This window comes from Numenius arquata, chromosome 8 (genome assembly GCF_964106895.1).
Source record: "Numenius arquata chromosome 8, bNumArq3.hap1.1, whole genome shotgun sequence".
NCBI lineage: Eukaryota > Metazoa > Chordata > Aves > Charadriiformes > Scolopacidae > Numenius > Numenius arquata.
Window position 1 is genome coordinate 8,657,849 of NC_133583.1, and position 20,502 is coordinate 8,678,350.

At 47.4% G+C, this 20,502-nt stretch overlaps 1 protein-coding gene across 9 annotated transcripts in view; it reads left to right on the top strand.

The window, feature by feature from the left end:
- The window catches only part of CADPS (calcium dependent secretion activator), a 218,268-nt gene that overhangs the window by 188,214 nt on the left and 9,552 nt on the right, over positions 1 to 20,502 (top strand). For all 9 annotated transcript variants that reach the window (XM_074151901.1, XM_074151904.1, XM_074151902.1 and 6 more), the window contains 3 exons: positions 332 to 415; positions 5,406 to 5,438; positions 8,552 to 8,659. In XM_074151901.1, coding sequence (XP_074008002.1) covers positions 332 to 415; positions 5,406 to 5,438; positions 8,552 to 8,659 — 225 coding nt within the window. The remainder of the gene's footprint in view (positions 1 to 331; positions 416 to 5,405; positions 5,439 to 8,551; positions 8,660 to 20,502) is intronic.

Here is a 20,502-nt window from a genome sequence, read left to right on the forward strand (position 1 = left end):
GTTTGACACTGTGTACTGGGAGCAGGAACCACCAGCTTCCCCGTCCGGAGAGGCTGAGCTGGCTTCCCTCCGTGTGGGCAACCCCCTCCTGTCGCCAGCATCACCCCCCTCTCCTGTCCCCAGTGTCACCCATGACACTGAGGGGTGATTCCCACCCAGCGAGGCATAGTGCCTGAAAGGCAATGCTCCTTTATTCCCACCCCCCGGCCCGCTGTGCTCGGGGACCGGTTGGCAATGCTGAGAGCTCAACTGGCTTCTCTGAAGCCGATGCTGATTTTTACACCCTTGTTCAAATATTAAAAATAATTGCAGTATTTTTTTGTCTTCATAGTTTGTCACCATTTTGGAAGGAGTCTTGGCCAAACTGTCTAGATACGATGAAGGAACTTTGTTTTCTTCTTTCCTGTCATTTACTGTAAGTACAGAAGATATTTTCCTCTCTTCTTTCCCGTCCCTGTCCCCCCCCCGAGTTGTAATCTCCTGCTCTCCCAGGACTAAATCAGCTACATAATAATTCTGACATTCTGTGCTTTTTTTCAACACTGTAACCCCCACACGAATATACATCCTGTGTGTGGATATACAGTACATAAACACCCAAAATGCATGGGCCATCTTATTGTAGCACAGTGTAAAGCTATCTCTAGTCATCATTCAGGCTGGTGGAGTTTATTCTGTTGAGGATGAAAAAATCATGAAGAAAAATCCTTACATTGTACACGCAATTTCCCTAAAGAAGTTACTTCATTGCTGCCTTGCATGGCAAGTGTGTTCCTTTCATTCTTCTGGCCATAACAGTGACCATCTTAAGTAAAAAACAAAATAAGGGACATCTAAGGAGTGCCTTTGTGTTTCTAAAAGAGAACAAGGTGGGGGAAATGCCATGAGGTTACACAGCACAAGGTGCCTCTCGTGACACATTTCTCCCTAGCATTGCAGAACCAATCCACAGCTCATCCCATCACATATTTCCTAGAAAAATAGGACAAGAATGATATCCATGCAAAGTTGGCCTCGGTATCCACAAGGATTTAGCAATCTGAGCTCTGTTCCAGAAAAGTGTTGTGACAGCTTCTTAGGACCAGCAAAGAGCAGCTGAAAGGGTTATCAGGCATTGGAACAGGCTGTCCAGGGAAATGGTGGAATCACCATCCCCGAAGGTATTTAAAAGACGGGTAGACATAGTGTGTGGAACATGGTTAATGACTGGTTTTGTCGGTGTTGGGTTGATGGTTGGACTTGATGATCTGAAAGGTCCTTTCCAACCTAGGCAATTCTCTAATTCTATGATTTTCAAAGGTCTTCTGAAACGGCTTGCCAGAAAGTTTACAAGGGTGTCTCTTTGCAAGTGTAGCTTCTCTTAGCTCAGCTCGCGGACTGGTGTGCGCCCAAATGCCTGTGTCTGGGCTTGCTGGGAAAGTTGCAGGAACATTTTCCCCCACGGGCCCCCACCGTGTGCAGCCTGTCCTGCCCTCACTCATTCACAGAGACTGGGCGGGCAGCAGAAGGCACCGCTCCACAAACTGGGAAGGATTTCCAAAATCTCTTTCAGGCGTTGTCTGGGCTACTCACGATTGTCTGTTGTTTGCTACTCTTGGGCTCTTTTTGCTGAGTTTGAGGCAGTTTTGTAGGATCTGTTGGGAACGGGGATGGTAAGAATGGATGTAGGAAAGCTCACCAGCTGAGGCCAGAAACTCTGCTGGAGGCACTTAGCTTTTCAGAAAAGAAGGCAAAGAGAGGGTGTCCCACTCACTGCCCTGCAGTGCGGCCCTTCTCCCAGGATAACCCCTGTGTGGTTACAGCCCCGGGGCTGTGGTTACAGCTTGGGGGGATGCAGGGGATGGCTTGGGGTGAGTACCTTCCCTCATTCCAGTGCTGCTGAGGGTTAGGAGATGTTCATGTGCCAGCAGCAGAGGATGTGGAGGCGGCAGCTTTTCAGGCATCGGAAGTACCAGCATCAGCCCGGGTAGACAGTGTAATATGCAGCCCTTCCTTCTCCCTGAATCCAAGCTGTTCCTCGGTTGATGCTGCGTTGCTCCCACCACATCCTACTGTTTACACTGCTGAGTGCTGCTCCCTTCGATTGCTGAGAGAAGGCCCCGGCCGGGCTCGGGCTCTGGGCACCCATGGGGAGGCAGCACATAGGTACATGGGGGTCAAGCACCTTCACTCTGCTGCTCCTCGGACGTTTACCGACACTTACCTGCCCCAGCAGCAGCAAAACGGTCTGTCCCGCTCTGACAGCCCCACAGCCTTTGATTCCACAGCTCAATTTCTTGAGTTTCCAGCCGGGAAGGGGTGCGCATCCAAATAGTTACTGTGCGTGGTGAGTGCATGTCTCCAGGAAGGTGCTGAGCCCTCGCCCCCAGCAAGGAGGCTGGGCGCTCTGCAGAGGAGCAGGATGCTCCTTTCCAGGCAAGGGGTGTTTCTCACTCTGGCCCACTCGTGTACTGGGAGCCACTGGGCAGCACCGGAGGCAGAGGAGCAGCCCCGACCCCTTTGGCACTGGGCTTAGAAAGTCTCCCTTCCCTGCAATAGTAATGAGATTTGCTGTGTTTAGTCTTTGCAACGATAAATAGAGAAACTCTCTCTTGTTACAGCATGCTTGCACCACCTCCCACGTTTTCCCCGTCTGAACAAATACAACAAAGTGTGATGGTCCAAGCCACTGAGCTCTAGAAAGCATTAGTCTCCCACCCCCTTCCGCCGACTTCTTTCGTCGCGTGTTTTCCAGGCTCTCTGCAAGTGACATGTAGTCGGGGGTCTTGTGACAGACAGTTTTATCACCTAGTAGGATATCCTCATTTCCAATTCTTGCCTCGAAATTCAAGATAAAATTAATGCATCTGTTGTCCTAATAAATTCTCACTAGCCACTTCTCCTTGCAGAGCACTTTGAGAGGAAAATACCCTTCTAAATTTGGCCAGAATTTTTTTTTTTTTTTTTTTTTTCTGTTTGTTGCTACATTTAAGTGCATCTCGGCGGCAGCAGCCCAGGCCCTGGCTGGGCATCCGCATGTGCAGATCCACTGAGTCACAGGAATGACAGCTGCTAAAATTCCCTTTAATCTGGATGGCCTCTGTAGGCGGAGAATTACACCTACGGTAATTAAAACTAAAGACTGCGTATTACCCGAGGGAGACAGAAGTAAAAGATCTTATTTTTGTTCTGCACAAAATTTGTATGGTAAACTGAGACGTTTCATGGCAAAGTCACATACTTTGTGAAAAACGGCAGCCTAGCAAAAATCACACAACATCCGGCAGTTTGGAAATTTCACTAAATGTAGCCAAATCTGAGTTTAAAGAAAAACAAGTAATTATTCTGATTAAAGGGGAGTGGGCAGGAGAAGCAGCTCAGTTTTTTTGTGGGTGGAGAGGGGAGATTGCAGGAAGCTGACTGAGTTATTCTTGTCACCTCCTGGCTTTGGGGAAGAAGGCAGCTTGAGACGATGGCGCGAGGCTGGACCTAAGAGCGCTAAATCCATGCTCGGATTGCAGGTTCCCTGGGGTGCCGCTGCTGTCATTCATGCCTCGTGTGACAGTTGAAGATACAGGTGCATGGCACAGCGCAGCCCTGAGCGCGGACCCCAGCTTCAATTCTGCGGGATGTCGAGCCACAGGGTTTTCCAAGCTTTCCTCCCGGTTGTTTAGCTTTGCCAGCTCAGAAAAAGAGCTGGTGTGGAGAGAGCTGGGGCAGCCCTGCCCGCGGATGCTCCATGTAGCCGTGGATGTGCTGTGACCGCCTCCTCCTCCAGAGCTCCATGGGCTCCACAAGTAGAGGCTGGGGCTCCTCCGCTCCCCTTCGGCAGGAGCAAGGGATGGCGCTTCGCTGCCTCCCAAGAAAGTTGTGAAGATAAATGCAGTGAAAAGGGCGAGGTGTCCAGGCGGCCGGCTGGAAACGGGGATACCTGGAGGTGAGAGGAGCGGTCACTCTTCGCTGGGAGAGAGGGCTTGGCACTGATTTTGCTCCCTCCTTTGTAAACTCGTGTGCTGGGACGTGCCCCATCCCCTTGCTGCCCCTCGAAGAGCCAGACCCCGGCGGCAGGCGCTGGGTGCCCTCCTCCTGCCCTTCCCTCGCTTCTTGCCCCCCGGCTCGGCAGCCCGGGCGCTGCCAATACTTGCAGCGTTCACCTCGGCAATTACCACCAGTCTGGTCTTTTGTATCGCCTCATTGTGCTTAATTATGCACCCCCCACACACACCATATGAGTGCTTCCACCCACTCTCACATTCTGTCTCACACATACATTCATTCTCTCATTCGGGACACATAATTTATTCATCCCAAGATGCAACTGTGTGCGTGTTATATTTAGGCTGTTTTAATGGTAGCTTTAGAAATATTTAAAAGCAGGTGAGCTTTTACACCCAAACAAAGATGGCCGGCAACGCTTCCCCTAATTAAAAGCAGAAGCGTTGTGGAAAATCCCAGCCGTACTCTTTCTAGACAGGGTGCCTTATGCTACAGTGGGAAAAAGGTCTCTCTGGCCAGCTGGGCGCTGCTCAGTTGGAAAAGTTGGCCCTGACATCAGGGGCCACCTCGCCTCCCGCGCCAGGCGATGTGCACCCTGCTGCATGGCAAACCCGAGACAAAGTAAATTTGGGGTCTTGCAGCCCCCACCGGGTTGTGAGGACTCCACAGAGTGCAGTATCCTCCCTCTGATATCCTCCCTCAAATGAAATCTTTTAAAAAGAAGGGGGAAAAAAATCATAGGAAACTCCAGTGTAGCTGTTGTAGTCTGGGCAGAAAAGCTTTGGGGCACTTCTCTGTGGCAGGGCGTGAACACGGCCCCGACACGGTCTGTGAGCTCCTGCCAGCATCAGGGCCAGAAAAAAAAGAGAAAATAATGTCCCAAGCTGCAGCATGCAAAGCCAGGGGAAGCATGTCGTGCATGGGACTATGGGCAGGGGGCAAAATTAGGGCCTTCTGGGCACTTTCTGGTGGTCACCCTGGCGGCCCTCCATGCTGTTGTGCCCACGCTGCTGGGGTCTCCCACGGTCTCTGGGACGCGGCTCCCAACGGGAGAGACACGCGCTGCCTTCGGAGACACGTGGCATCGGGCGAAGAATGAGGCCTCCGAAGAAAATAACGATGTCTACTTACAAACCCCGTCTTCCCCCGCTCGCTGAAGTAGAAGAGGGAGAAACACAACTCCCACACTATCATCTGTTGCTATTAGAGCTTTAGCAGCAGTAAAGTTACCTCTCCGAACAACAACAACAAAAAAAACACCCTTGCCTATTCTTTTAGACAGGAAACGTAGTTTTTATCACCCTTTTCCCCCCACTCAGCGTTATGTTGTCCCAAGTCTTGGCTGGAGAAGCTCTTACAGGTGTTGAAAGAAAAAGCAAAGACCTGAAAACGTACTAATGGTGTAAACTCTCTTCTTGTTCCTTTTACAGGTGAAGGCTGCTTCCAAATACGTGGATGTACCCGTAAGCACAATTTAAACAACTTCTGTCGTAGTAATTTGCATTGTGCTTTGGTTTATGGCATGTGTAGCAACCCACGTTATGCATTAACAGCCAAGATCGAACCATGGGCCTTCACACTTCTAACATTTGAACTGGAAAGAATATCTCCATGATGTTAATAATGAGCAGTTACCCTCTTATGGAGACCCACGAGGCTGTTTAGGCAATAATTTGCAGATGGTGTCAAAAAGGTACCATATTTATGCAATTGGCTTGAATCACATTTAAAAAAAAATGGGAGCAGTGCATTCTGTTAAGTCTTCATTTGGACTTGTACAAATACAGTATAATTTCCAAACAAAAAGGTCCAGACATGTTAGAACTGAGCCAACACACATCTAACACATTAGTTAATCTATTTTATTTTTGTTCTTCTAATTGTTGGTTTATTTTACTCTTTTGGAAAATGACTTTTTTATTACTTTGGGGAAATGGTGATGAGCTAGCAACATGTGCTTGGGAAATTGTTAATGAAAATAATTTTTTTCCATTTTTCTGTAATTGGTATAGGAAAACTGTACATCGTCTCCTCTAATTAGACCTTGATTCATAAGGAAAAGAGCCCTTAATGTTCTTAGACAGAGCACTTAACTTGCCAGAAATTTACATTTAAATTGAGTTGAAGTGTAATATATGAATGTTGGCTGGAATAAGGGGTTACTGTAACATTTACAGGCAGAGAGATCCTGAGCAATTACAAGTGAAAAAAGAGTAGATTTTAGTACACCACACCAGTTCCTGCATCCAGTTCAACTGGGCAGTGTAAATCAAGAATAACTCAGTTGAGTTTGATGACCTGTATGTATAATGTATATATATGTACATTTAATGCCAATGCAATTGCTCTGCATGTTCTCACATGAAAATGTGTTAAATTTATCAGACAATTTATCTTGGACCACGTCATCTGTGTTCCGTGTTCCTATCCCTTTGGCCCGAGATAAACCTTCCCTACAAAATTACTGTATGTTGAGCCCAGCATGGAGATGGCAAACTCTTGAGCAGTAAGAGATCTTGCTTGGTTTAAAATATCCCAATGCAGAGATTAGCATCCTGTTATCTGTGAGTAATAAAAACAAAATATTGAGAGCATTGGAAGGAGGGGCACAGAATTCATTTCTACCCGAGAAAATGTGGAGATCCTTCAGTTGAAACTCCTGGTCATTCCAGTGCATCTTAAATATTTTGTCATCAGGAATTTGAGCACAGAACAGTTATTTTTAAGTAATTTTTACAGCAAAGCATGGCGTTTTTTGAGGCCTCTGTGTTTCTGGAAAGTAAAACATCTCCAGGGAAGTGGTCTCAGCAGGGTGCTGTAGAACCCTTTCAGGCTTTTCCAAAGACATTTTCTCATTGTAGTTGGGAGGCCCTTGGGAGGTCCATGGCATCGCGGGTGTGCGGGAGGAGCAAGGCTCAGCTTCTGTCCTTGGAGCCAGTCAGACGCTCCAGTTCTGGGCATAAAATAGAAATCGTTCATCTGGGTTATTTTTTTATTGTGTCTCCCACCTACCCCTGGAAACGAAGCTGTGTTACAGCGGCTTCCTTGACAGCCCCCGAATTTTTGATTAAATCAACCACCAGCCCTGCACAGCTCCCAGACCTTTGTGGGAGGCCATCCCATGGTCCGTAAAGTTTCTAGGGGAAGGAGAAAGAAAAACCTGTTTGGTTAGAGGCTCCTCTTTTAGAGGACAGAGGGGAAATCCTGGTGTTGAACAGAAAACCATCGGTTAAATCTAATTCCGCAGACGGTGTTGCAATTGTCTGGGTACAAACCAATCCATTTAATGCCACCTTGAAATGGGCACGATCGGCGTGCTGAAAATTGCTTGAAAGTGTAACACTTGACTACTGCCACATTTGTGTTGTCCTCATTGTTTTTCAAATTAATACCTTGTCATTGTTGCAGTAGGTGTTAAGAAATGTTACTGGCTTCCCAAGGGCCAAGCACTGGCCCTTTGCTTGATAATTGTTTGCTTTGTATTAAAAAACTCCCTTCCTACTGCTTTCCAAACTGTCCTCATTTTCACCCTGGAAATTACACAGATGTGTTAACTAACTTCAATTTACAGCGGCTGACAATCGTATCTTGCAGAGAAATGATAACTCTGTGATCTGAGGTAAATCACAGTAATGGAAACTAATGACACTAGTTATTAACAAACTTACAATGTGCCATGGAAATTTAAGATTTTGTGGCAGCTCTTGTAATGACTCCTGTTACAGTATTTTAATGGGTTTCCTTTGAGGTAAGTTTGATTCCAATATATCAAGCAATGTGAACTCAAACAAGATTATATTTTTTTTTAAAGTAATTTCCATTCAGCCTGCTTCAGTTGCCATTTTCTTTAAAGAAATGCTGTGGTCCCCAAAATCTTGCACACTTGTAGTTTGCTGTTTAAAATCAGTTAAATTCTGCAGAGAGCCGTAGAGACGTGACAGCACGGGGAAGCTTCCTGCAGTTTAGCAGTTGCTTAAACGTTCACGTAGACATCCATTCCCTGACTTACCATTTACCCAATTCATTCTTAAGAGCAGCACTAAATGTGAGTTAATGTCAGGGGTCTAAACAGGGAAAGAAGGGTGATTTTGGCATGCCTCCTGCAGCTCCAGCTGCTTTCTGCACGTATCCTTCCACCGTAGAAGAAGAACCAAAAGCCTGGCTCTGGCTGTTGGCTTTCTACCTGCAGAAACCAGAGGGCTTGCATAGAGAAGATGACTCAAGAAAACAAGTCCCCAGCCCAGCTTGCGGGTTCACTCATTAGGTCAACAGCACCAAAGGTAGCAAGACAACTTCCCGGCATCGGTATGTCGAGGAGGAGCTTGATTCCTCTGACCGGCTTCGCTCTAGGCAAAAGAAGAGAAAGAACGAGTGTCTTTGCATGATCTTGACACAGTATTTTGCTGGGCAAAGCAGTGGGACTCGGTGACCATCAGGTAAGGAAAGGGCCAACTGCAGGAGGACAGCAGGAGATGGAGGAGAAGGAAAAGCAGCCACGAGGCTACACAGAGGAGCTGCCCCCTGCGCCGCTATTCATGTTTCTTTCTCTCTCTCTCTTCTTCTCTCCCCCATGCAGAAGCCGGGGATGGATGTTGCTGATGCCTATGTGACATTTGTCCGCCACTCTCAGGATGTCCTGCGTGATAAGGTCAATGAGGAGATGTATATAGAAAGGTTATTTGATGTAAGTAAATGCCTTCTCCTCCTTGGATACCAAGCAGGAGAGACCCAAAATGTGACAAAATAAGACAGGAGGATAAGTCACATTTTGAGAAAATTTATTGGTTATAGCTTTAAAAAATAAATAAATCTTTCCTTTCTTTCTGACTAAGGCTCGTATCTGCTCTCTGCCTGCTTTAAATCTCTACTCTAGTCTACTGTGTCTTGGTCTGCCTGTGCGTGGATTTTAAGGGAACAGCAACTTCTAAGAGAGCCCTTTACTGTGTTTAAGCTTGTGGAAAATCTCTCTGTAACGGAACATCTTGGTCATTGTTCTCACTGTTAAAATTTGAGCCGGGTTTTTGGCAGATGCACTTGCTAAGGGCCATCTCTTCCGCACATTTTGCAGTGTGTTTTATTGACAAGTACTCCAAAACTGACAGTGAATTAAGTGCACTAAATTTTAATTTCAAAAACTAACCAAAACAGAACTGATTAGGAATAGACTTTCATATTTCAGGAGGACCATGTTGTGGTGTCTGACACCGAAGGTAAAGTTGAGACGTGGTCTCCTTGATGAAGGTGGCATGGTAGGAACTGACCCAGATGCTCAGAGCTATTTTTCTGTTGCACAAGATAAATTCATTGGACTGTAAGAGAACAGTGACCTGTGATGCCCGTTTGTTTTGGATTTGGATGCATGTTAACCGATATCTCTGTTTCTGTTGCTCTTGTTGTGTTATAGCCTTTCTGTCCTCGTAGCTGTTCTCTAGCGAAGGTTTTCTGTTGATGGCCAGCCTGTAGCATTAGTGTTTCAGTCTCCTTTAGGGTATTTGTCCATATATCGATTTCTGTTTGAAGCAGCTTCTTTTCCTACTTTCCTTCCTTTCATCTCTCAGCAGTGCCATTTCTCAGTCTCCTGGCTCTGGAACTGTAACAACTTTCCTCGCTTTCTTTACTCGCTCGTTTGCTTCCTCAGTGTGCAGGGAAAGCTGCTTTTTTTCCCAGCCAGCCTCCTCCTTCACTCGATATCTCTCTTTCTGCGCATTACCTGTCCCTTAGAAACCTCTTCCTCCTTTACAATTCCCACTCTTTCTTTCCCCCATACCTAATCGGATTAAAATGGAACTTATCTCTCATGTCAAATGTTTTATCACATTATATCAAGTGGCATGAATTAGAGTCAAATAATCTTACTGTGTACATCTACTAGCATGACCCATATCCACTGAGAATGCCTCATTCATGCACGGAGCACGGCAGTGCCTCCTCCGGGCGCCGCGCAGGCTCGCTCCGGGGAGAGTTTGCAGCGCAGAGCACCAGACGCACATCACCCATCAAGCAGGCATGGGGAGGAAAAAAAAAAAACAACCACAAAACATAAAACAAAAGACTGTCACTTCCATCTGCAGCAGGCCTGCGAGTGCATTGCTCGTTTGTGTTGAAATTTATTCCATGAGCAGTTAAATTTCCAGAGCTCATCTGGACTGTTCTTTTCAATGCCCACACTGCCTTTTCCCTCATCCTTTCCCTATGAATCACAGTTGGTGTGTTTGTACCCTTTGGGGCCATTATTTCCGATTTTCAAAAGGCTGTAATTAGCACAAATATTGATTTTGGTTTGATCTGCTTGTATGTAGTTTTACCAAGCCCTATTTTAAACAAATTAACAGTTGACATGAAAAAAAAAAAAAAAAAAGAAGAGCAGCTACCTTGTCGAAAAGCAAAAAGTGCAAAACCTTTCTTTCCCTCCTTGCTTTCCTCAAGTCTCCCCGGTCCACACGGAATGAAATAATCAAGAGTAGGTTTTTTATGTTGCTCCACCTCTTTTGACCCATGCTGGTTGCAGACAGGAGCTGCAGCTGTGTGGGAGCTGTTCCCGTTCCCATTCCTATTCCCGTTCCCATCCTCATACCCATTCCCATCCCCATTCCCCACACTGGTGGGGCAGCATTGGGACCCAATGCCGCCGGCATCTTTGCATGTGTCTTGTGTACAGGAGTGTGCACCCACAAGCGGGGTGAGCTGTGGGGCCCTTTGTTCGCAAGGAGGGAGAGGGATGCGCCGAGTCCCAGTCACCCAAAACTTGGAATTACGTTTTGAGTGGTTGTGTGTCGTCTTTGCCAGGTTGCAGCTGAAGAAGCAAATTGCCCCTGAGGTCAGGTCTTGGCACGGCTGAGGAGCTGCTGGCAGGGTTTATGAGTACGTGGGGGTCAGCTGGGCCCAGGCCCCATTTAAATCAGTGCTGTGTTCACTTACGTTTTGGTGAGGAAATGCTTGACACTGTTGTCCTGAGCTTGATCTCAACCAAAGCCCTTTGCCCCCCTCACCTAACCCAGCGAAGCAGGACGGCCACGGGGTCTTTAAGCTCCTTTGGTCTCTGCACTGATGGTCATATTTTCCAAGGACGCTTCAGGTGCTAGCTACCCTTTTAATATGAAAGAGAAGGGGGATAATCAAAAATGGTATTTATGATGCTGAATTAGACTTGGGCCTGACTTTGTTTTCACTTCCGCCAGCGTGGCAGAGGAGCAATCCTCTTAGCTGCAGAGTTTCTCCAGGCAATGAGATTATTAACACTTTCGAGGCCAGCTCCTCCGCTGGCTTAGTGCAGCCATGCTGGCTCACCCCAGCCAGAAGCTTAGTCCAGTTTTAGGATGTTTTATGTCAATACGTGCAGCAATGGCAGGCAAACAGCTTAAATCCGCCTGCAGGCAGTTCCTCTGGTCTCGGTGGGATGACAGAGACACTTGCAATATAGGGCTAAATCTCCATGCAGACGGGAAAAGACCCCTTTTTTTGGCTGTGAGTAGTGCCAGAGTGGAGCTGGACGCTGCAAGGTGGCCTATCACACGTTGGGTGGTGTTTGCAGCTCCCAGGATGTTCTTAATCCCCACATTTCTCCGCAGTCCTGCCCAGTGTTTTCATTCATTTCCCCTTTGTTTCCTCCCAGGAGCAGAGGCTGCAGAGTGCGTTAGGCCATCTCCCAACAGAAGCTGGGCTAGTATGTCTTTTTTGGTATTTGCCACGATTTCTTAGTTCCGAAACCATCTCTCTTCCCCTGCATCGCGTGCCCTGCTCGCACCTGAAGAACAGGGCAATGGTCTTTGGGAGACACCGGTGTTTGTGGAAGATTATTGTAATATTTCTGTGTGGACTGTGTGTTAATCCTCTTAATTCTGCAAATTAGTCAAGGGGTTTTCTTTCCTCCCCCCGAAATAGAGTCATCTTAATTTTAAAAGTCTGTATTCTTGGGATCATTGAACGAACAGATTGATCGTGCAGTTCTGCTGGTAATCAAAACCTAACTAGCTTTTTGGCAGTGCTGTTTACTGCAGAGTAACACGACTTATTTACTTGGCCTGGCTCACTAATTTGATAACATTTAAAGCTAAAACACTGTAATCAGACCCGTTGGTAGAGAGCAGTGGTAACAGAAGAGTTTCAGAATAGCATCGTAGCATCCGCTCCCCGCGTTCCTGTGCGTGGCTGGGTGCTTTAGGATTTAAACTGCGTGCAGCATGGAAGGATCGCAAACTCTGTGTAGTGCCTGGTGGAAAGTAAAATTTTATCACTTTTTCCCAGGAAAGGGGGCAGAGTTGACATGCAGAATGTGACTGTTTCTAGGAACGATGAGGTGGAGGCAGGCGGGTGTATCTTAAACATGGAAAATACTTTCAGAGCGATCTCCAGTCTTCAGACCAATCCTGAAAAATTCAGGTCCCCTTTGGCTCAGAACACTCAGAATTTCATAGAATCAGAGTTTATAAATCTGTAATTTTGTCTGAAGGCAGTGGGAGTTTTACTTGCAAGGGCTGTGCCCTTTGGTGGAAGTTATTTATACGTATTTGTATGTGTGTGTATCTTTACACACACCCTTAGATACTCACCGTATAGGTTTCAACCCGTCAGAACATATGTGATCCAGAAAGTCTATGATTGACTAGTAGACTATGATTGATCTTTCTTCCTTATAAATTGGTAAACAGTAATGTAAAATATACCAAGAATACTTCCTCCCCAGCCGCAGGCGAGTAGCACGTACACAAAAGGCTACTGAGCGTCGAGTGTGCTCCCCGAGATCCTGCAAATTCCAGCATCCTGATGCAGTCCTTAAATAGCGCAGATGGCATTTTTCTCTCTGATGATTAATTCAATATCTTACCGAAAAAAACAAAAACATGCTTTTGATATGAGAGATCAAAACACCAAGAGAAGCTCCTAAGATTGCAAGGACCTAAAAAAAATTAATTTATTTTTTTCCTCCTTGTACTTCTTGAAGACACCAGCCTGAGTAGAAGATAAGGATTAAAACAGATGTGCTTAGTGCTAGTTCATCTGCTTAAATCTAGCAGTCTCTGAGATCAGTGATTAAAAAGCCATCTCTAACTCTGATGAAATCCACTGCAATGGTAATACTGTGTCTCTGATCGCTTTCTTATGGGCCTCATGTCTGCCTAAACCGGACATAGAAAACATTTCACTGGAGATGATACATGGATTATATGGGTCAATTATACACTTAATCTGCCTTCTGGGGATTAAATGTGCATAGATTGACCCTGCGTATTTGGCTTGTCCTTGGCAGTTATCAGATCAGGAAGGTTGCCTTTACCAAAAAGTCTGGTAAGAACTTAATCACGCAGTGATACAGCCCGCTGAGGTGGCAGGAGTCACCGTGCTTTTTGCAGAAGGCAGTTTTACCACTTCACTGTCACTCTGTGTGTTCGGCTTCCTCAAAGGTCTGTGTCACAGCCGGGATACCAGACGGAGTATGTTCTCCTGAAATGAGAAAGCGAGCCTGTTCCTCTCTGCAGGACGGAGGTGGTTTTTTTTTTTTGCCTTGAAGGCAGGATGGGATGGATTGGTGGGGTCCGGGCAGACGTAGCAGGGAGGGCAGTGGGGGAGACCGGGGGTTTGCTCTGCCCTGTGCCATCCTCAGTGCAGAGGGACAGTCGCTCCAGCTCCTCTCCCAGCAGTGAAGCCACGGGTCAAATGTTAGAGGAGCCAGCATCTCCTTTCAACTGCCCTCGGGCAGGCAGAAGCCCTTGGCTGGGGCTCTAGAGCCAGGTCCTGTCCCTCAGGCTCAGCTCAGCTGGGTTTTTAGAAAGTGCCAGCGATATCCCAAGGCTGATGTTGAAGCTGGTGGATTTTTGTTGCCCTTCCCCAGCCCAGAGCCCAGCAGGAGGGCCTGGGGACATGGCTTGGGACTGTCCTTGTATTTCCAGAGGTGGCCACCCTTGCTGGTAACTCTGATGTCTGAATATCAGAGATATTGAATAATAAGGATGCAGGGCACTGTGTGAGCCTCAGGCTTCAGCAAAATCCTTCTACAAATTTCCAGAAACCTGACTGAGCACTTTTCACTGGTTTGCTGGAGGGTCCATAGGCAGCTCTGCATATGTTTCAGTACCTACTGATTTGGAACCTGATATCACACCTGAGTATATAGAAAATACTGCAAAACACGGGCTGACAGCTTTATCAGTTAATTCGGCAAGTCCTCTGCAGACACTTAAGCATTAGCTTATTCTTAAAAATCAAAGCTTTTGACTTCAGCAGAGTTACCCACTTGAATTTTGGCAGCTCCTTCAAGGAGTGCTTGCAGGATCAAGGCATTTCTTGCTAGAGTGTAAGCCTTGCACAGCACAATCAAATGCCAAAAGAGAGCCCTTCTCACCCTCCCTTCTCCTTCCCTTCCTCGAACCCAAGAGCCTGGTCGTGAGTCAGTGGAGCTACTCACTGTGAGTTAGAATTACTCACAGGAGGACGGGTTGCAGGATCAGGGAAAGAACGGATATCAGACTGTGCGCCGGGCTCCCATCTAATATCTGCTAAAGCAGCCGCACTCACCACTTTCTCTGAGACAGACAACAACCTGTTTCCCTCCTACACAGCTAGACTGCTCATTAGGGCACTAACTCTCTCCCACTCCCATCCTGATATGGCCTCCACTGAGCTATTTCTTCTGCCTTGTTTTTTGCTGCTTTTTTTTTTTTCTCCCCCTCTCTCCCCTTCCCGAGTGAGTTGTGAAATGAAGACAATTAGGCAGATTGATCTCGAGGAAGTGCAGTGCAGCTTGCTGGTTTTTTCTCCCTGTGCGTCTTTGGAAGAGCCGGAGCAGCGCAGCTTTTGCTGCAGAGGCTGCCCCAGCCCTTGGCTGGCTCGGCAGGACTTGGACCTGGAGTGAGTCCCATTTGCAGGGACATTTGCTGGGGAAAAAAAAATAAAATTGTGATGGGCATTATCCGTATATCTTCTAGGAAGGGACAAATTCTCTCTGTCCTGAGGGGGCACAACGTGCACCATCCTTCCCCGGCCTCTTTTTCCTCCCACGTTCCCGCTCGGAGCTGCGCAGGAGCGGGGAGAGGAGCTTAGCACGGACATCGCTCACCGGAGCCATCCTTTCTTACTCCCATACGTGAGGTTCAGGCAGCAGCAGGCATGGACTCGCGCGTGGCCTCCCGCCGCTCCCGCATTCCCCTTAGAACGGTTTCTGTTCTGAAGTGCTCATTTAAGTAAGCTCCATTTAATTTATTTTAGGGAGAGTCTTAATAAAATAAGTCCTAGATCTGTCACTGGATTTTACATGCTCGCAAGGGGTTTTTTTCCCTCCTAAATGTCTTTATCGGAACAGCTTTTCATGTTCCAGTAGACATTTGGTTGAAGACAGTTAATTTGATTTCTTTTCCAGAGGAGATTTTCCATTAATCATTCTAAGAAGGCAGACTGATTGCTCTGTTACGTTAAGGTCAGCATAGGCTTGCTAACATCAGCCACACAGTGCTTTTGAGCGTCGGAGATGTTTGGTTTAGGGCAGGCACTGAGTGAAAAATCATTTATTCCCTGGTAGCCAAGGTAGGTTTTGGGGAAGAGGTGCCACCCTGCTGTATTGAGGGCAGCGAGGCATCCTCGATCCAGGGAGAGCCTTTTTCCGAGCAGCCTCTCTGCTCCCGGCCCAGGAGCTGCCTGTGTGCGTTTATAACTGTGTACAGGTCGTGTCGTACGCTCTGAGCTGAAGCTGCCTTCCAGCTTCGTTTAAGAGTCCTTAGCTAATTGGACCTCCACTCTTGTGGGGCATCAGGAAGGAGAGCCTGAAGGTGCTGGCGTTCCCCATGAACCCCATCCCAGGAGGGTGCCAGCCGAGTCTGGGGGTGCGAGGAGCGTGGGAAGGGCCGGGACGTGGCGGTGCAGGCAGATGTGCGGGGCTGACCCCCCAGCCCGCGGGGGCACGGCTGCCGGCAGCTTTGCTCCCTCCCTGCGGGCTGCGCAAAGGGCCTCTGCCCAAAGAAACTCACGGTGCGCGCAGGGGTGAGCCGACGGCCCCGGCGCGGACAATGACAAATTGTCTGATTTCCAGCAGCGCCTTCAATCCCTCTTTTCCTTTCCTCACCCCCCCACACCCCACACCCCCCACAAGCCAACCCCACACAATCGCTGCCGTTGCCCGCGCCAGCCAGCAGTGCGTGCCAGATTAGCCGTCCCAGGTCACTTCGTTTCTCTTGATCTGCGGCTCTTTCCTTTCCCGGTGCTCCTTTAAACCTCGCCCTGGATGTATGATATCAGCATTCAAAAATGCTTAGCAGGACTCAGGCAGGGAGTGCGTTTTCTCCAGTGTCTAACCCCAGGAATGATACGGGGGAGCTGCTCCCCCCCCACGCTCAGGACAGAGTTACCCTGGCAGCCTCTAGCTACTTTTTTTTGAATTTGCAGGCTATAAAAGAGCCGGCTAAAGTCTATCGAGTCCTACTTCGTAACAGTTTTCCATTCGATCAGATAACAGGTGTAATTAAAGTCTTCCAGAGCATGCATTACTGTATGGCATCTTATCGAGCAACTTCGCATCCAGTTACGCTGTCACTGCCTTGCACTAACGGGGCCCTGGAATCGGGAGAGAAAAAAAGCGGCACGCTGTGTGGATATTGTGTTTTACTAAGCTGCTTTATATAGAAACCGAGATTTTAACATGTCAACTTCATTTCTTTTTTGAAAAACGGAAATAAGCAGAGAATATTTTATAGGTTAAAAAAAGTATTTAGAGAAAGAGCATCCATACAGAAGTGGGTTTGTGTGTGTGTGTGTGTGCCTTCATATTTTTTTATGCAGAAGCTCTTTTATTTAGGAAAACCAAGGTCCACAAAATCCTGCAAAGCAGCAGGTTTTGGGGCGTTTTAATTGATGGTTCCCAGCAAGTGCTGTGCGCTTTGCTGAGCTGTATCTGCAGCGAAGGGAGAGCGGCCCCAGCACCCAGAGCCCCACCGAGAGCTCAGTCCTCTGCCTGCAGGTGCACGGGATGCTGAGGACCAGCACACCCTGGGTAGGCAGGGTCTTCCAGCTTGGGGACCCGTGTAGCCAGGACAGGCTGTAGCTTTACCTGAAAGGCAGTGTTTTCTGCAGATGTATAATGTGGTGCCCGAGGATTGGGGCTATCCTGTCTCAGAGGGGAAAGGAGGCACCCACTGGGGCTCTCCGCCTGCAGGTTTAAGCGTGGGGTGTCCCTGGTTTGAGGAGGTTGTGAATGAGAGAGAAATTAGAGGTGCTGCCAGGACCGATGTCAGCAGGTTTCCTTCGCGGATCACCGTGAGCATTGCCTACCTCAATTCCCCTACACCCTGCTGTAGATAAGTAGGTGTTTCCACACAGGTGTCCCTCATGTTTTTCTCTGCCTGCTGCCCTCCATCCAGCCTGGGCCAGCACGCAGCTCGAGAGGTTTGCCTTCCTCAGAGCAAATGTAGAGCACGTGGCTGGGCTTTCTTTGGAGATGGTCAGCATGCGGGCTGGCACAGGAGTTTGCTGACATGCTGGGACCGGGACATCCCCGGCTGTAGGAGGAGCTGAGCCAACATAGCAGTAGCTCTTTCTGTGAGTTCTTCCCTAGGGCAGGAATCTCAGGGAGACATTGGCATGTCCTGCCTGTGGTTCATCCCCAGAGCTTCCCTGCCCTCACCTCTGCCAAGGATGTACGTGGCTTTTGCCAAGGCAGAGATTTTGGCGTCTGGCTGGCGGGGTAGGGCACCCTGACGTACAGCTTGGGAACACCTGCATAAGTACAAGCTGTTGTATCCCCAGCAGCAGAGTTGTTCCTCCTCTGGTGAAGGTGCAGTACCGTCTGCAGGTCCCTTTCTGTCCCTGCCTGGCTGTGTACCTGCCGTGGGAAAGCGGTGCTTGCGTGATGAGAGTTCACAGATCGCCTGCAAAGCCACCGGCGGGTGGAGAAAACAAACCTGCACCCACCGCGGAGTGTGGAGTTGCAGCTGCACAAAACGCGTGTAGGTGTTAACTGGTTTTGTGCAGCACTGAAAGCAGAGAGCGTTAGAGACGATCTTCTTGGCCATCTTTATTTGCTGGGGACCTTGGCCCCACCGGCATGAAAGACGTCGACCCTCCTTTTCCTCCTCAAAAAGGAGTACAGTTAAGGGCAGGGAGAGATGCAGAGCGTGCGGGATGAGTTGTTCCCCTTTGCTGAGCGAGGAATTTGTGCGATCCCACCAGGACACACAGTAAAACGTACCCGCAAGGAGCCCCGCGCCTCCCTCCCATTAACGCCCGTGGCACCGACCTGCCGAGCCCCGTCGGGTCCGACTTCAAGCCAATTAAGGGTGAAGCGCCAGCCTGGGCGCACCCTGCTGCCGAGATCCCCGAGCAGTGGGGGATCGCAGGTGCCATATGTACTGCAAAAAAAAAAAAAGCGTGTGGCACTTCAACGCGCCTGGGTTCTGTGTTTCAGCTTTCATTCTGAATTCTCTTCCCTGTATGAAGGCAGAGCTCTTGTGCGATTCAAAGTTTTTTTTGTGGTTTATTTTTGGGAAGAGAAAAGAAGGGGGGGGGGGGGGAAGATAATGTAATTCGGTGATGCCATTTGCATCCCAGACAGATGATGAGTCGCTCTGGCTAGCAGCTTAACCCTATTATGCAATGCTGGGACCGTGACTTTATTAAATAATAATACAAATTATTTTAATATCGAGCCCCTTTGACTTTGCAACTTCCTCGTATAGCTACGTTGCCAATGTGAATGAAATTTCATAGCTAAGGAATATAAAATAGAGTAAATGGCGTCCAGGAATCACAGCACTGGGGTGGACGTTAAAGAATACACTGCGTGTACTTGCAGAGATAACATTATAGTGATATGAAAAACCCCAGTGCAGCCGTTTATTTCAGTAATAGCTCAGTGTGAGTGTGACCTGGGAGAGCCTAGACAGATTCACAAGGCTTTGATAGAATAAAGTAATAAAAGTCAAGAAAAAAAAAAAAAAAAAGACCCTGGGGTTTGAGGGGATTTTTATTTAATTCTTAGCACTTGCTAGATCTCTAGAATTTAATGCAGAGTTTAATAGAGAGGTTTAATTCAGAAATGAGGGGCATGTTGCCTCTTGTGAGGACTGCTTGCCCAGGCATAGGCAAAGCCCTGCCGTGGCACAGCTGATGGAGGATTTGCTCATACAGGCGAGATGCAAGTGTAGAGTCCGGAGTCTGGCAAAGAGTTCAGATATCCCAAATGCTTCCGAATTGTACCCTCTGTTTCTGAACATACCAAGCCGAAGACCCCACGGAGAAGTTAAATTAGTACACTGCAATCTGTTACCAAAACTTTGATTTATTTTCTGAAAGAGAAGATACTTTCGAAAGTGTGTGAATTTGGGGTGGGAGGAATTACCTTTCTAATAGCAAAACGAGGGCTGCCGAGACCCCTCGCGGTGCTTTGCTGTTGTGTGCTCCGTGGAGCTACACCAAAAGACCTGCTTTTGATGTCGACTTTTGCATACCTAACGAGAGTATTCTCGTGCTTAAAGAATTATGTGCACCAGAAAAGCTACCTAATGATCGGACAGTGTTATTATCTGGCGTGCGGCAGCGTAGCGGGATGATAACTATTTATTTACTCTTTGCGGATAATGTTCTGTTATTTTCTAGTCTTTGGCAATAGCAAGAGAGCATCTGATATATACAATATTGGTGTGTATCCAATTGTTTGTGAACATCCCAAGTTTTGAAACATGGTTGTGAGAGAGGAATATAAGCTTAAGCTTGAAAGGCTAAAAAGCAGAAAGCCCCACACGTAAATGCCATTATGCACTTAATGAGGCAGGGTTTAAAAAAAAATCAGCCACACAAGTTGGTTTTTATCAAAGAAAATGTATAAATAACAACCAGTGATTCAAACTGCCTCACAAAGGGAAAAGCAGGGACGGGAAGCTAGCACTTCACTTGTGGCATTCAGATAATAGTATTTACTACGCTAATCTTTTGGACTTAGCAATTGACAATCAATATATTATTATCAACAAGCGTTAACGCAAACAAAAAGCTTCCATTTCTTTTTTAACCGTGTTCCCCTAGGTCCCTTAAATTTAATTAAAACCGGACAGCTCTCCCTGTAGTACAAATTAGAGTTAAAATCATATTAAATATTTGTTCTACGGGAAAACAAAAGTGTCAGCTTGTGCTACCAGGTTTGGCTGCTTTCCCCCCCCCCCCCTTTTTTTCTTTTTTTTACACACAGAGGGGAAAAAAAAAATACCAGCTACTCAAAGTTAAAATAAAGTCTCTCTCCCTCCCTCCCTGTCTCCCAAGACTACTGTCTATAACATGTTGTTCCTTATAGAAAGTGGGATATGGTGGCATTTGCTTGATTAACTTGCTCGACAAAAGTGACAGCTGCTGTGGGTGCATGTAGCTAAGCTGCACAGCGCAGTTCCGCCTTTGTACATCTGTCAGCAAAAAAGGAGGAATAAAGAGTGAAAAGAGACAAATTGGTCCCAAAAGGCAATCCATTCAACTCAGGAGGTTTGCTCTATTCAAGCACTCGCTGGGAATCTCAAGTGCTAGGTAGCTTATTCAATTTCATTCATTCTTTAGAATGAG